Source organism: Rhinopithecus roxellana, chromosome 8 (assembly GCF_007565055.1).
Source record: "Rhinopithecus roxellana isolate Shanxi Qingling chromosome 8, ASM756505v1, whole genome shotgun sequence".
Lineage (NCBI taxonomy): Eukaryota > Metazoa > Chordata > Mammalia > Primates > Cercopithecidae > Rhinopithecus > Rhinopithecus roxellana.
In genome coordinates this window covers 142,549,348-142,564,253 of record NC_044556.1, presented here as the reverse complement: position 1 = coordinate 142,564,253, position 14,906 = coordinate 142,549,348, and the positions used below count along the sequence as shown (strand labels likewise).

The 14,906-nt window shown below is 33.2% G+C and overlaps 1 protein-coding gene across 1 annotated transcript in view; it reads right to left on the bottom strand.

The window, feature by feature from the left end:
- Positions 1-327: 327 nt before the first annotated feature.
- RGS18 (regulator of G protein signaling 18) overlaps positions 328-14,906 on the bottom strand; it is a 28,987-nt gene continuing 14,408 nt past the window's right edge. The window contains exons 4-5 of the mRNA XM_010381763.2: positions 6,894-7,060; positions 328-3,647 (exon numbers count right to left, since the gene is read on the bottom strand). Of these exons, the coding sequence (XP_010380065.1) occupies positions 3,390-3,647; positions 6,894-7,060 (425 nt within the window). The 3' untranslated portion in view covers positions 328-3,389. The remainder of the gene's footprint in view (positions 3,648-6,893; positions 7,061-14,906) is intronic.

Sequence of the window (14,906 nt, the reverse complement as noted above, 5' to 3'; positions counted from 1 at the left end):
TCAGAGAATATACCATGAAGAGAGTTTTTCTTTCTCTCTCTTTCCCTGTCACTCCCACTGTTAAATTCACTTTTGGATGCCCAGAAGCAAGCAGTAGCAATCAAACACAAGTGTTCAATAAATACTTGTTCATTTATTCAAGTTATAGAATATGAGTTTTGATAAGTTGTACCAACTTTTATTTTCATTGCTGAAAAGGCTTCAGATGACATAGCTAAACAAACGTGGTTAAATTTGTGTTGGTAATTTTTTTCCTTTTTAGGTAGATGATAAAGAGCCAGGAAATTAAATATAAGAACAATGTGGCACAATGAAAATAAATTAATCTTTTTAAATTTAGTTAATGCCATAGCTAAGACTTAGCATCTGATGAGGTGGGTCGGGGAGGGTATACATCTTCACCATGCTTTTTTTTTTTTTTTCCTCTTAACGAAGATCTGCACTGCACATAACTAAAAAGTTAAGGGTTGTTTTTTAAAAAAAGCTTTTTCTTTAGAAAAATGCTTATGCTTAAAATGTTCCCATATTTTAATTTAGCTGAAAAAGCATTTTTTATGAAGTAAAAATTATAAAATTTTGAGGAGAGCAATAGTTATCCCCATACTTTAGTCAAGAAAAATCTCATTATTCTCAAAGATATTTTTTGATTTGTAACCAAGACATTATTATAAAAATTTATGTTAAAATTAAAATGTGACACTTAAACACAGGGAATAATTTCTAAAATCCATCCACATGCTTGAAGTCAATACTGTAGTTGGCACTTTGCAAATACTTACAATTTAATCACCATAAAAACATTGTGAACATTTTATTCCAGTATTACAAATAAAAAATTGAAGATAAGAATTTAGGTAGCTTTCTCAACATAGTACACTTGGTAGATAGTAGAGATACAATTCAAATAAAAATGCACCACAAATTAAAGACTTTACTCTTTGCTGAAATACGACTCTAACTTCCTTATAATGCTTTCTTTTGATTTCACCTGACTTTGCAATCACTTATTGATCTTTTATTACGTTCATAACTTGACAGTCTAGGTATTTACTATTGCTTATGGACTTCAAAAAATGCCCCAAATTATCTAATTCAACCCAACTTTATTTATCATCCAATACTTTAAAGACATTGTTATCATACACTGGACTGGTCAAAAAAAAATTCAGTCTCTATTTCCTGTGGCTTCTTTCCTTCATATGTTTCTGGGTTTTCTTTAATCTTGTGCCCTATTCTTAGACAAACATCCCATGTTAACTTTTAGTCTTAAGTTTTCCTTCATTAATTATACTTATTTGTCTCTTTTCCTTGGATACACATCAAGAGTTGCTTTGGAGAATATCAAGTGAACAAATTAGAATTAATTAGTGTTCTTTATGTGGGGACCATAAAGAACACTAGAAAGTAGAAATCCTGAGTCTTTATCTTAAAACGAATGTGGATGGAAAGAGTCCTTAGAAGTTATATAAACTTCTGAGGATCCCACATCCAGTTAGGGGAACTCGCATACTGAGGCTTTCAAGTCTAGTTTCAATTTGTGCATTCTGCCATCATTCAGCCAACACTCGGTGCTTTCTGTGCATCTGTGCTTGGCTACTTTCAGTTGTCTAATTATTTATTTTGTTTCTGTATTTGTCCATGTTTTCTCCTCCAGAGAGTGCAAAGTTTTTGAAGTCAGTGATTATTTATGAAGAAGTCCTGGTATGTTTTTGAAGCATCTCATTGAATATTTCGTAATTTAACAAAGAGATCAGATGATTTTGAATAGCATTATATATGGAAAAGCTACATGATACATATTTGTGGTACCAGAACAACGCTATTAAAATCAGCCCATGATGTTTCTGATGAGATCACAAAGTTTGTATCAAGTCTTAATCCTGTATATGAAACAATTAAATTCTATACAGAAAAAGAAAACAGGAATTAACCAAGGAAACCATAAAAATCACCTTTTTAGTTGATTTCTGAAATGCAAGATACTTTGTTTTTATATTCACAACAGTTTAAACAACTGATATAGCATTAAGATCAATGATACAATAACTCCATTAATACTTTCTATCCCAATATTACTCTAAAAGAAGAAAATATGTTTATTCCTTATTACATAACAGGAAGGATAATCAACATTCAGTGAAAGCTTTTATTGTCAGATAAACTTAACTGTATGAATGAAGTTAAAAATATTTATCACTATAAATGATCGAAAGTTTTTACATTTTACATTTCCACTAACATTATGTTTCCAAAGCCTAAGGCACGGCATGTTTAAATACAAATATTTACAGACCATGTAACACATTTAAAATTAAATATCTCTTTAAAACAGTGACATAAAAATGTATTAGTATAATCTTATTTGAATAATAATTACTTAAGCAGATTTGTTTGACAAGAATATAATCAATGAGATAACACTTTCTGAATATGAACCAATGCGGCAGATGACCAAATCGCGAGAGCTTTAGACTCTTTGCTTCTTCCCCTCATCTCGTTTCTGATTTCTACCCACAATTTCAAAGGGCCAAACATGAGACCTCCTGGGCAAAACCTTCTCTGGTTTTTATTCAAGCCATTGATGGCCTAATAGTTTAGTAGCAAGTTTCCTTAGCAGGTGAGAAGGTAGTCTACTCGGTTCCCTACCTGGAGATATGCAAAATCTGGTCATGTTTCTGTGACCAACAGAAGTGCTTTGTATAACTGGGTATGTCAATGCTCACTTAGGAATGAGTTCAGATGTGGATCTTATTCTCAGTCATTAATCTAGATTATATTTAATCTGAAGTTCTGTAGAGATGAATGTGTCTTCACAAAAGTTCCTGTTGCTGGTTTATAACTAGAAGTGATGTTACTATTCTTGGGACAGGGTTAGTAGTAACCCAATAATAAATGTTCTTCCTCTCCCATTGTAAGAACCAGATCACTTCTGCACTATTACCGAAAAAAGAGAACATTCATTATGGAAGATGCTATCTGAACATTTGGATAGCTGAGTATTATTATATTTATATAACACATATTATGCCGCTTTTGTAAAAAATCCCAACTAGATTTTTGTTTGAACTGTTGACAACTTTGCAAAAGCTTAACTTTTACTTAACTCTACAATCTTATAAAACATTATTACTTTTTCCTACTGCCTTTTAATTAAGAAATAAGTTTTTTTCTGATTATGAATGGAATGGCATCAAATAGAAGGTTTTACAGAATATACTGACAGATACTGTATGTATTTTGTTAACAAAAAGTTTTGTTTTTACATTTTTAAAATCATTTCACGTGACATATTTCAGTTTAAAGGATGGGACCAGATCTTAACATAAACATGCGATATGTTAGAAGCAGATGTATAAGTTTGTCATAAAAATGAGCAAAATAAATTTTCTTTATAACCAAATGGCAACATCTGATTGTACATCTTGGAATTCATTGCAGGTAAATGAGCGTGATCGTCTTCTAAGATTTGTTGGTCTCTGAGGTCTTCCTTCAATCAAGTCTAAATAGATGTCAGATTTCAGAAAACGTGCATAACTGTCTTGTTCCATGAGCTGATATACTCTGCTTTGTGCAGCATCAAAACTGTGGAGGGTAGGTTGAGTGATGCTCTTTGTAATGACTTCTTTGGTGTGAAAATCAAGGTTAACCTGGATAAACAGAAAAAAAAAAAAAGTGAGATTATAGTTAATATGCTTATATAAACAACTTTGAGAAACAGTACAGGACTGATGCAATGTTGGAGTGGGCATAGTGGGCTTAGAAGCTGATACAGGTTGGATGTGTGTAGCCTGCCCAAACCGCATGTTTAATTGTAATCCCCAGCATTGGAGGTGGAGCCTGGTGGGCAGTTATTGGATCATGGGAGTGGATTTCTCATGAATGGTTCAAAACCATCCCCTTAGTGCTGTCCTTGTGATAGTGAGTGGTTTCTTGCAAGATCTGGCTGTTTAAAAGTGTGTGGCACCTCACTCTGTCTTTTGCTCCTGCTCCTGAAATGTGAGATAACTGTCCCCCCTCTGCCTTTTGCCATGATTGGAAGCTTCCTGAGATCTTCTCAGAAGCAGATGCTGTTAGGCTTCCTATATAGCCTGCAGAACCATGAATCAGTTAAAGTTATTTTCTTATAAATTACCTAGTCTCAGGTATTTCTATTTTTTTTTTTTTTAGCATATACCAAAAACTGTATTCTTTCTGTGACTGAATATTCCATTCTATGGGTATACCACGTTTCGTTTATCCATTCATTTGTTGGTAAACAATTGGGTTGTTTCCACATTTTGGTTATTGTGAGCAATGCTGTTGTGAACACTGGTGTTTATTACAGTGCAAGAATGGCCCTAATATAGATGCTTGGGTGTTTTCCTCTATTCTTGACTAGCATTTCATCTGGTTCTTCTCTCCTGGAATTCCTGGTCCTTCCTACTACCTATGAATTTAGAATAATGGCATATTGAACTGCTAAAGATCATGTAAATAGTTAAAGAATAACTCATTTTCAAAATAGGTAACTAAACCTCACAGAGGTTAAATTATTTGAGTCATGGGAAAAAAATGAGCTGGAGCACATTCGAGATTTTAATATGGGACTTCTACTTATTCCAGTGCTTATTTCATTATGTTATGATGCTTTCCTCCAAGCAAACATATGCTGTAGTATGAATGTCTTTTAAAGATATAAAATTCTTTAATGCCTTGTATCATAGCACTGCATATATATCTGGTTCTGATGGTGGTAGGTTTTCAGGTAGAGGCTTTCTTTCCCCTTGTCCATAACACAATACAACTAGCTGCCTTTTATCAAAAAAAGAAAACAAAACAAACAAACAAACAAAAAAAAAAAAAAAACGATGTAAAACGTTGGTTTTGGGATAATCACTATTTATAAAACACATGTTAGAAACTTTGAAACTCTATTTAATTAATATTTGAGCGCAGTCAAGTCATATTTACTAGTCTTATAACCATTTTAGCAATTGTTTCACACAATTACTTCACATTGAGTTTGGAGTAAAAGAAAATCTCAATTTTTTTCCACTTGAAAACTTGCCTAGTTAGGTTTACCTCATCTGTCTATTGTAAATTTTTTCTTTTAACCTGTCTTTAAAGTAGCTCTAAAGCAAACAAAACTCTGTATAAATAGATGAGCCAAAATTAAAATGGTACATGATGCAAACTTCTTGATGTCTCTTGACTTCCTCACTTACAGAAATCTTTAGTTTCTATGAGAGGTTGCTTGTGCTAAAGTGATTAATATGATTAAGTGAATGAATCTAAATGTTTCAATTGATCATATTCACTCTTAGTCTAGAAAGAAAATAACTCTGAGAAGTGACTTTAATTGTACTTTTTCTTCTATGATAGTATCTTACAATGTCTTCCATTTGTATGGATAAATCTGTATAAATATCTTCACTCCAGCAACATTATGAACATTCTGGTAGAATGTATGAGGGTACAAATTTGATAAAGGCAGATTACCTAAAAAATTTGGCTCTGAATAGACATTTCTCAAATAAGACATAAAGTGCCATTTTGGACAAAATGTTCGACATCATTTACCCATCAGGGATATGCAAGTGGAAACCATAATGAGATATCAACTCACTTCAGTTAGAACAACTATTAATGAAAAAGACAAAAAATAACAAATGTTGGTGAGGACGTGGAGAAAGAGAAGCTCATGCATTGGTGCACTGGTGGTGGGCATGTAAGATAGTTCAGCCATTATAGAAAATAGTATAAGTATTCCTCAAAAATTAAAAATAAAACTATCATATGATCCAGCCATTCTACTTCTAGGTATATATCTAAAGGAATTGAAATCAGCATGTTAAAAAGATATCTACACTCCCATGTTTATTGCAGCATTATTCACAGTATACAAGAGATGGAATCAACCTAAATGTCCATCAAAGGATGAATGTATAAAGAAAATGTGGTACATAGGGGACACTATGGAGGTATAAAAAAAAAAAAAGAAAGAAAGAAACTCGGTCATCTGTGGCAACACGAGTGAACCTGGAGGACATTATGTTAAATGAAATAAGCCAGGCACACAATAATAAGTACTACATGATCTGACCTGTATGTGGAATCTAATAAAGTTTCTCACATAGAAGTAGAGAGCAGAATAGTGGTTACCAAGGGCTAGGTAAGGTAGGAAGGATGGGAGGATGGAGAAAGGATGAATCAACAGGTACAGAGATAGATAGGAAGAATAAGTTCTGGTGTTATATTACCTAATAGGTGATTATAGTGAGTAATAATACATGGTATATTTCTTTCTTTCTTTCTTTTTTTTTTTTTTTTTTTTGAGACGGAGTCTCGCTCTGTCGCCCAAGCTGGAGTGCAGTGGTGTGATCTCCGCTCACTGCAAGCTCCACCGCCTCCCGGGTTCACGCCATTCTCCTGCCTCAGCCTCCCTAGAAGCTGGGACTACAGGCGCCCGCCACCATGCCCGGCTAATTTTTTTTTGTATTTTCAGTAGAGACGGGGTTTCACCGTGTTCGCCAGGATGGTCTCGATCTCCTGACCTCATGATCCGCCCGCCTCCGCCTCCCAAAGTGCTAGGATTACAGGCGTGAGCCACCGCGCCCGGCCAATACATGGTATATTTCAAGAGTGCTAGAAAAGAACATATTCAATATTATCACCACAAAGAAATGATAAATGTTTAATTTGATGAACATGCTAACTCTGATTTTATCATTATACAATGCATATATATATTAAAACATGACACTGTATTCCATTAACCTGTATAATTATTACATGTCAATTATAAATAAAATTAATAAAAATAAGTTGGGAAAAATATAATTCACAATTTTAAAATAAAATTATCAAAAAATTTTGAAAGCAGTTATACATTTTTACAGTTATCTTTACTGTACCTCTTTTGGAGCATCAGTCTTTATAAATTTCTCATATATTGCTTTTGCTTTAAGGTGAATTTGTTGAGGTCCTTTGCTTTTCTTGAAATCTTCACAGGCTATCCAAAATTCAATATTTTCCTCACTGAATTCAGTTTTAAGAAATCTGGTAAAAGTCTCCAGTCCATCTATCAAGAAAATAAATAATATAACTACAAATATTATTAAAGTTGGAAACATTTACTGATTGATAATAAATGAAACATAATTGCAAATATTAACAGAAAAGCTACATCCTCCCTCTAATGCAGCACCGCAGCACACATCTTGCACAATATACATGAGAGACCTCATGTAGTTTACACAACCATAAAAGGAAAGTATTATTCCCACTGAAATAAGGCCAGTATCTCACTCAGGCTTAAGTTTGACTTTAGGACTAAGATTAAGAGGGACCCACTACAGTGGACCTCACTTTGTGTCTCTTTTATGCATTCCCCTCCCAGAGTGTGAGGGGTGATTGCACAGAGTCAAGAAGCCATTACAGTTGGAACGGATCCTACCTACTTCTACACCATGCCTTTGAATTTCAGGATCTTGAGACTCCCTGACTAAAAGCTCTATGCTTCCAGCATTTACACAGTCTTTTCTCCAAGTCCATCTACCAAAAACACACTGACTCACTGGTAGGTATACCCTTAGACCTGACTATGAACAAGGTTTCAATTTGCAGGCTGGAGTGTGTACTCAAATGTGCAAAGGGCTGCTCACAGTATGAAACCAAACCATGGAGGAAAAGAAAAAGGTGCTAGGTCATGTTTATAGAGTGGAATTGTTAAGTGTCTGAAAATTTTAAATTCAAATATAATCTTCCAAGTGGCTTACAAAGTATATTTGTTAAAGCAGAAGGATAACATATATATATTTATTTTAAAGTTATTAGTTTCCATAGCTCATAAACATTTAGACATATAGCATGGGACCTCTTTTTCACATTTTGTCTTGCCCCATAAATGTTAGGAGCAGGTATCAAGTCTTGTGGAAGACAGTCTGGGCTCAAATTAGTGTTCATTTAGTTACTCTGTGGCCTTTAGCGTATTATGTTTTCTTTCTGTGTCTTAGTTTTTCAATATTTAAAATTAAGATAATAATGATCCCCAACTGATAGGGCTGTTGAGAAAATTAAATGTGTTAAAATACACGAGGTGTTTGAAACAGTAAGTGGGACATATTAAGAACTCCATAAGGGCTCTAATGGTGGCTGTGATGATGATGGTGATCTTGATAATTTTTATTTAAGGCTCACGAATATGACATTTACATAACTAAAAAAGTGGCAGACTTTGGATTCAACCCTAAGACAATGTGACTTCAAAACTAGGGCTCTTTCAACTATCCTTTTTAACACTCTACTTACTTTTAAGCCTTTTAAAAGTTAAACGTTTTTATTTTGAGAAAATTATAGATTTACATGAATTCGTAGGAAGTAATGAGAGAGACCCCATGTACTCTTTATCCAGTTTTCACCAATGTAACAACTTGGAAAACTACAGTGAAATATCACAGCTAGGATAGTGACATTAATTAATATAATCAAGATACAGAAAGTTACAAGTATAACTCATGTTGCCCTTTTACAGCCACCCTTACATCTCCCCACATATAATTCTTTTTAACCCCAGGGAACCATGAATCTGGTCTCCATTGCTATAATTTTGTCAACTCAAGGATGTTATATAAATTAAATCATATAGTATATGTTGTTTTAGATGGTTCTGTTTTCCACACAGCATGATTCTCTGGAGATTTATTCAGGTTGATGGATGTATCAAAGGTCTGTTTCTCTTTGTTGCTGTATTATATTCCATGATATGAATATACTATCATATGTTTAACCATTCTGCCATTGAAGGAAACATGGGTTATTTCTTTTTTTTTAGTTATTACAAATAAATCTGCTATAAACATTTATGTATAGTTTTTAAAAATGTACACAAGTCTTTATTTATCTGGAATAAATTCCAAGGAGTGAAATTGCTTGGGTGTATGGTAGCTGCACCATAGAAATGTTGAGGGAAGGGAAATATGTTCCTAATGGATTTTTCAGATAAACTTTCTCAGAATAAATCACATTTGAGTTGGATTTAAATGAGTTTTAGCAATCTTTCTTTAGATTCACTCTCACTCTCTAGTTATAGCCCATTTCTCTTTCTGCTCTGCTTATGTAAGTTATTGCATAAGGAAATATCATGAGTCCCATCTGGACTTCCCACTTGGTAGCATCTGATAGTACTGACCCCCTCCTTTTTCAAATACTCTTCCACATAGGTTTGTAGGATGCCATATCTCCTAGTTCATACTGTGTGATCGTTTCTTTATGTGTCGTCTGTTTAGGTTTAACTCCCTCTGTTCCCCATTAAATGTGCTATTTGCTAAAATTCTGTCCTTTACATTCTCCTTTTCCTTCTTCTTTCCTTTATCTTCCCTATTTGCCAATCTTCTCTCTTGACCTTTTCCTGAACTCCTGTTTTCTGACATCCGACTGTACTTTATGCATATTGTTAACACCTACAGACAAAATGAGGCATTAGAAACAATTCTGAAAAACAATAAAGTTTTTCTTTTACATGTTGATATCATTAAAATATTTTAATCTTCTTACAGGAAATTTTTTAAAAAAATCTTAACTTCAAATATTCCTCTAGCTACTAACATATCTTTTCTCCTTACAAATATAAAATCTTTGATTAAGTTTTCTACACTTCGTCCCTTAATCCCCTCTATCTCATTTACTTTCCAACACACAAAAATGTGGTTTCTATTCAACACTTTACTCAAATTATTTTTGCCAAATTGACTTAATGTTATAGTTAGTGAACATTTTGTTTTCAGTCCATATGTTATTTCATCTCTCCACAACAGCAGGCACGGTAGAGAATTGCCTGTAATTCTCTTCAATGGCAGCTAAACTCCAGAGTTTCCTATTACACCTCTGACTATTGCATCCCCAAATCCTTCTCAGTTTATCCTTCTTCAGCTCTCTCTTAAACTCATTTCCTGAAAAATTACTTCAATACCCAAATACAATCAATATGCAGATGATTCTTAGAACTTATCTCAAGCCTCTTTTTCCTGAGCTCCAAGTTTATATCAACCAACATGTGAGAAACATCATTGAATTGACCATTGAATTAGTCATATGAATGGTGCATTTATCATCTTTACCCCAAACCTTCCCTGCATACATTTCCCATTTAATGACTCTATCCACTCAGGGATATAAACAGGAACCCTGGCATTTATTCTCAGGGATATTTAATTTTCCTCTTATCTCACACATAGCTGATAATCAAATCTTGTAAAATTTCCCCTTTCATATATCCTATGTCTGTCTTTTTATTTTTGTGCGATCTGTAATTACTTTTATTTAGATGGGAACTGTCTCTCACACAAATTATTATAAAAACCTCCTAACTGGTGACCCTGAATTTAGGTTTTCCTTGTCTCTTCCTCCAACCTCTAAGTGTATTATCCACATTCTAGTCAGCAATATCTTTCTGCAGTACAAATTTTATTATGATTCTTCACCGTTTAAACTGTCCCAATAGCGTTCATCTCTTCCTACCATGTTTTTACACTGATTTAAGCTCCACTCACAGAGAAACATGTATAGTTCCATTCATGTGCCATGTTCCTGAATCTCTTAGTTTTAGCTCCTGTTGAGAATACTTTTCCCTTCCTATTCTAAATCCATAAAGCAATTTTATTAATCTAATCCATACAGTCTATATTCATTGAAGTTGAAATTACATTTCATCTTGTCCGGAAAGACTTTACCAATCTCTAAAGAATGAGTTGGGAGTCCTTCATATATGGCCTTTTACTGTGCTGAGTAAACTTAAAATATTGTACTGCAGTTGCCTGTTAACGTTTGTTTACCAGGCTACACTGTAACATACATAAGATGAAGACCCTTGCCTAATTTGGTGACCCTTGTCACCAAATTTCCAGTACCCAACATGAGAAATAATAATTATTTAATAATACTAAAATAAATTATCAACAAATAATTGAATTAATGATAAAAATACAGAATTATATTTAAAAATATGTAACAGTTCTAAGAAATATTTTGTGTACTAAATGAAATATCAGACCTATCATATTTACAAGAGATATGGACAATCAGAGCTAGTAACATAAAGCAAAAAATAGAACAAAAATCCACAAAATTTTGTCCTATTGTTAATATGGACAAAAATATGTAATTAAAAATATACCAGTTTATTAAAAAAGTTAATTCTTAGCTTGATGATATTAAACAATTAATATTCTAGTTTCATGCTTGGCAAGCAAAATTTTTAATACACTTTGGCTGCTTCTTTGGTCATATGAAAAGGTAGAGAAATGGCTATCAGTGACAGTTTTATTTCTGAATCTATATTATTAGTTTGGAATTCAACCTTATGAGTTTTGCCAATGTGAGCCTTCCACTAAGGTTGGGTCCTTCCTGGCATGCCAACAAGGTGACAGCATCAATTTTGAGAACTTGTGAAGCCGGAGTTTGTGGTGAATGCCAGTCTATATGACTTTGGACAAGCTGACAAACATTTATGGAGGTACACTGCTCTCTGTTGGATATCACTATCAGTTATTCAAACATATCTTATAATGTATTCCTTCTTTTGTTCAACTACTTTATTAAATATGTTTGTTTGCATCTTGAACTCCCCACTGAATAACTCATTAGTTAATCGAAACAATATTGATCACATGCTATGTTCCAGACACTGGTCTAGGTACCAGAAGTGGACAAAGCCCTTGATTTGATATTTAATCTATAGAGCCCTACCTTAAATAGAAAAACATATTAGTATTACACTATTAAGAAGAGGAGAGTCATTACAAAGTAATGGGAACCAGACTTGTCCTCCTACCACAAATAACTATAAAACTAGAAAAAATATTGAGGCAGTAGTTTTCAAGCAGAATACAACTGGCAACAGGTGAGAAGAAAAACACATAAAGTGAGTGCTAGGTTTGTTCTGGCTTTCTACCTGGGGGCATTTTTAAGACTGGAATGCATGAAGACGGAGGCTAAACAAACTAAGAAATCTTGCTGAATTGAGGAGGCAGAGATACAAGTTTGGGCGTTATGATGTATTTGGAATTTGTGGGTCAGGCTACTGAAAAAAGGAGACATGCAGAAGGGTGTGGGACAGTTTGACAGTTTAAGTGACCTTGTACCAACTTGTTCTCTCTTTTTTGTCACTTGTAGTTCTCAAAAATAAATGTCAATGCGCTGACAATGCAACATCCTGAGATAAGAAGAAACTGACCAGAATAACCCTGCTCTGTTCCTTTGCTACCCCAAATTAGGATCTTCTTTAACACTTTAGTCCTGGGATACCTGTATTCCCTCAGACATAAAAACCAGGACAGGCTGCTTTCTGGGATCCCTCAGCTGCAGTGCAATTGGAACATCATAGACAAGATTTAATTCACTCTTAACAGCTTTTCTGAGTGTTGAGGGAGCAGCTCATTATGAATACTAGGCTTCTATTATCCCTTGCTGCCTATTTGCAAGTACTAAAGTTGCTTTGCCCAACTAGTTGTATCAGTATTCTATCATAGTGGATTTGTGCAAGTAATCAAAAATTGTAGCCCAAGATATAGGGGGCTTAATTGATAACCAGTGCACAGTGAATCTGCTTTATAAAGGGACTCAGAAGCCTGCATGCAGTTTTCCTGCAGAGTCTTGACTGAGGGCTAAGCTGCACATGAGTAGGGGAAATTTTGTAAAGTCTAGAAGAGGATAGATGCTATGGGACTGAGGCAAATGCAGATAGGAGAGTTTTGATAGGTCTGGATGACTTTGGATTTCTGGCGCAGCCATAGAAGAGATACCAAAGAAAGGTCATGTTTCTGGTATAAATACTATGTCTTGTCCTACTACTAAGAAAGGTCTTGTCCTCATGCTAAGACAATTCTGAGAGACACCAGCCTTAATCAGAAAAAAATCAAGAGGATACAACAGTGATTTAATTCACTTCCAGAAAAATGATTCAATACTCTTTAAGGGAAGACCACATAATTTAGACTCCTATGTCTTCCTCTATGCTCACATGCAAAAAAAAAAAAAAAAAAAAAAAAAAAAAAAAAAAGAAAAAAAAAAAAAATTAGTCATGTGAGGAGATTTTCACGACTCATTATCAATATTTTGTTTGTTGATAAAATATCAATAAAAACTGATCATGAGGTATCTAAAATGTTGGAAATAGCAGACAAAAACTTTAAAAAAGCTCATATAAATGTTTTGAAAAACACAAAGGTTAAAAAAGACCTAAGACAAAATTTAAACTATAAAAAATAATCAAGTTGAAATTCAGGAAATAAAATGTAAAGTATTTAAAATAAAAAAATATTGGATGGTCATGGCAACAGATTAAAGACTGCAGAAGGGATGAGTATGCTAGCAGGCAGTTGGATAGAAGATAGATTTACTTAATCTAAATAAGGTAGGAAAGGAGGAAAAGAAAAAGAACAATAACAAAATGAAGAAACAAATAGAAAATAAATGTAAGATATTAAATCCAATCCCATATATATCAATGATGAGATAACATTTAAATGAGCTAAACATTCCAATTAAAAGTTAGAGATTATCTGACTGGGTTAAAAAGTAAAAACAGACTACATGTTGGCAATAAGAGATATATTAAATGAAAAATATCAGGAAGATGAAGAAAATGGATAAAAATGTTACACAGTGCAGAGGTTAAGCATAATAAATCTGAATAAAAAATCTTCATATGGCTTGAAAAAGTAACTTCAAAGAAAGAGTATTTCTATTTTGTAATTTTTAAGTGACCAATTATTACTAGTACATAACAATCCTAAACATATATGAACTTAATTTAGAGCTTCAAAATACATGAAGCAAGCTAATAGAACTAAGAGAAGTAGAAAAATTCACAATTTAGATATAGATTTTAATTCTGCTTACTCATTAATTCATAGAAAAAAGGAGACAGAATATCAGTGACAATATATACAACTTAAACATCATTAATTCGACTGAATTGAAAATTACAAAATGATCTACCAAACACATCTTTTCAAATGCACAAGGAATATTATCCCAGATAAACTCTGTGTTAGACTCATAATATGAGCCTAAATAAATTTCAGAAAACTTGACACCTTATAGATATGTCCTTTGCCCACAAGGGGTTTGAATTAATAACTTACACTAATAACATAGATAAAAACAAAACAAAAATAAACATTTGAAAATAAGCACACAATAACCAGTGTGTTTGTGATACATATGTAATAAACACAATAACCTACGTCTTAAAGAAATCACAAGGAAAATTAGGAAAATATTTATACTTGAATTATAGTGAAAGTACAGCAGATCAAAAATTTGTGAGATGCAGCTTAAACAGTGGTCAGAGAGAATTTTATTACACAAAATGATGGTCTAGTAAAAAAGAAAAGAAAAGAAAAAAAACAAGAAGGGTATACAAATTAAGATCTAGTTTCCACCTTAAGAAACTTGAAAAGAAGAGCAAATTAAATACACAGTCAATAGAAGAAAAAAGTAAAAATGAAAACAAGAGGAAAAATATATGTAATAGGAAAACTATAGAGAAGATTAACAAAGCCAAAGTTGGTTCTGAAAAACATTAATAAAATAGAATCCCTAGGAAGAGTCTTTCACATTAGGAAGCAAACCTTAAATATTAGTATAGATCTTACATATATAACAAATAAATGAATATTATGAGACTTAATGTCAGTAAATATAATTTATATGACATAGGGAAATTGTTTAAAAAAAGATAAAGCTATACCCAAACTGATACTTGAAGAAGTGGAAGATCTGGTAGCCCTAATTCAATTAATAGATTTTGTGATAAAACATTTCTCTCCCCCACCCCCAAAATATCTGGGACCAAATTTAGTAAATTCCATCAAACATTTAAGAAAAAAAAAAATGTATTTTAATCTTACACACTTTCTTCAAGA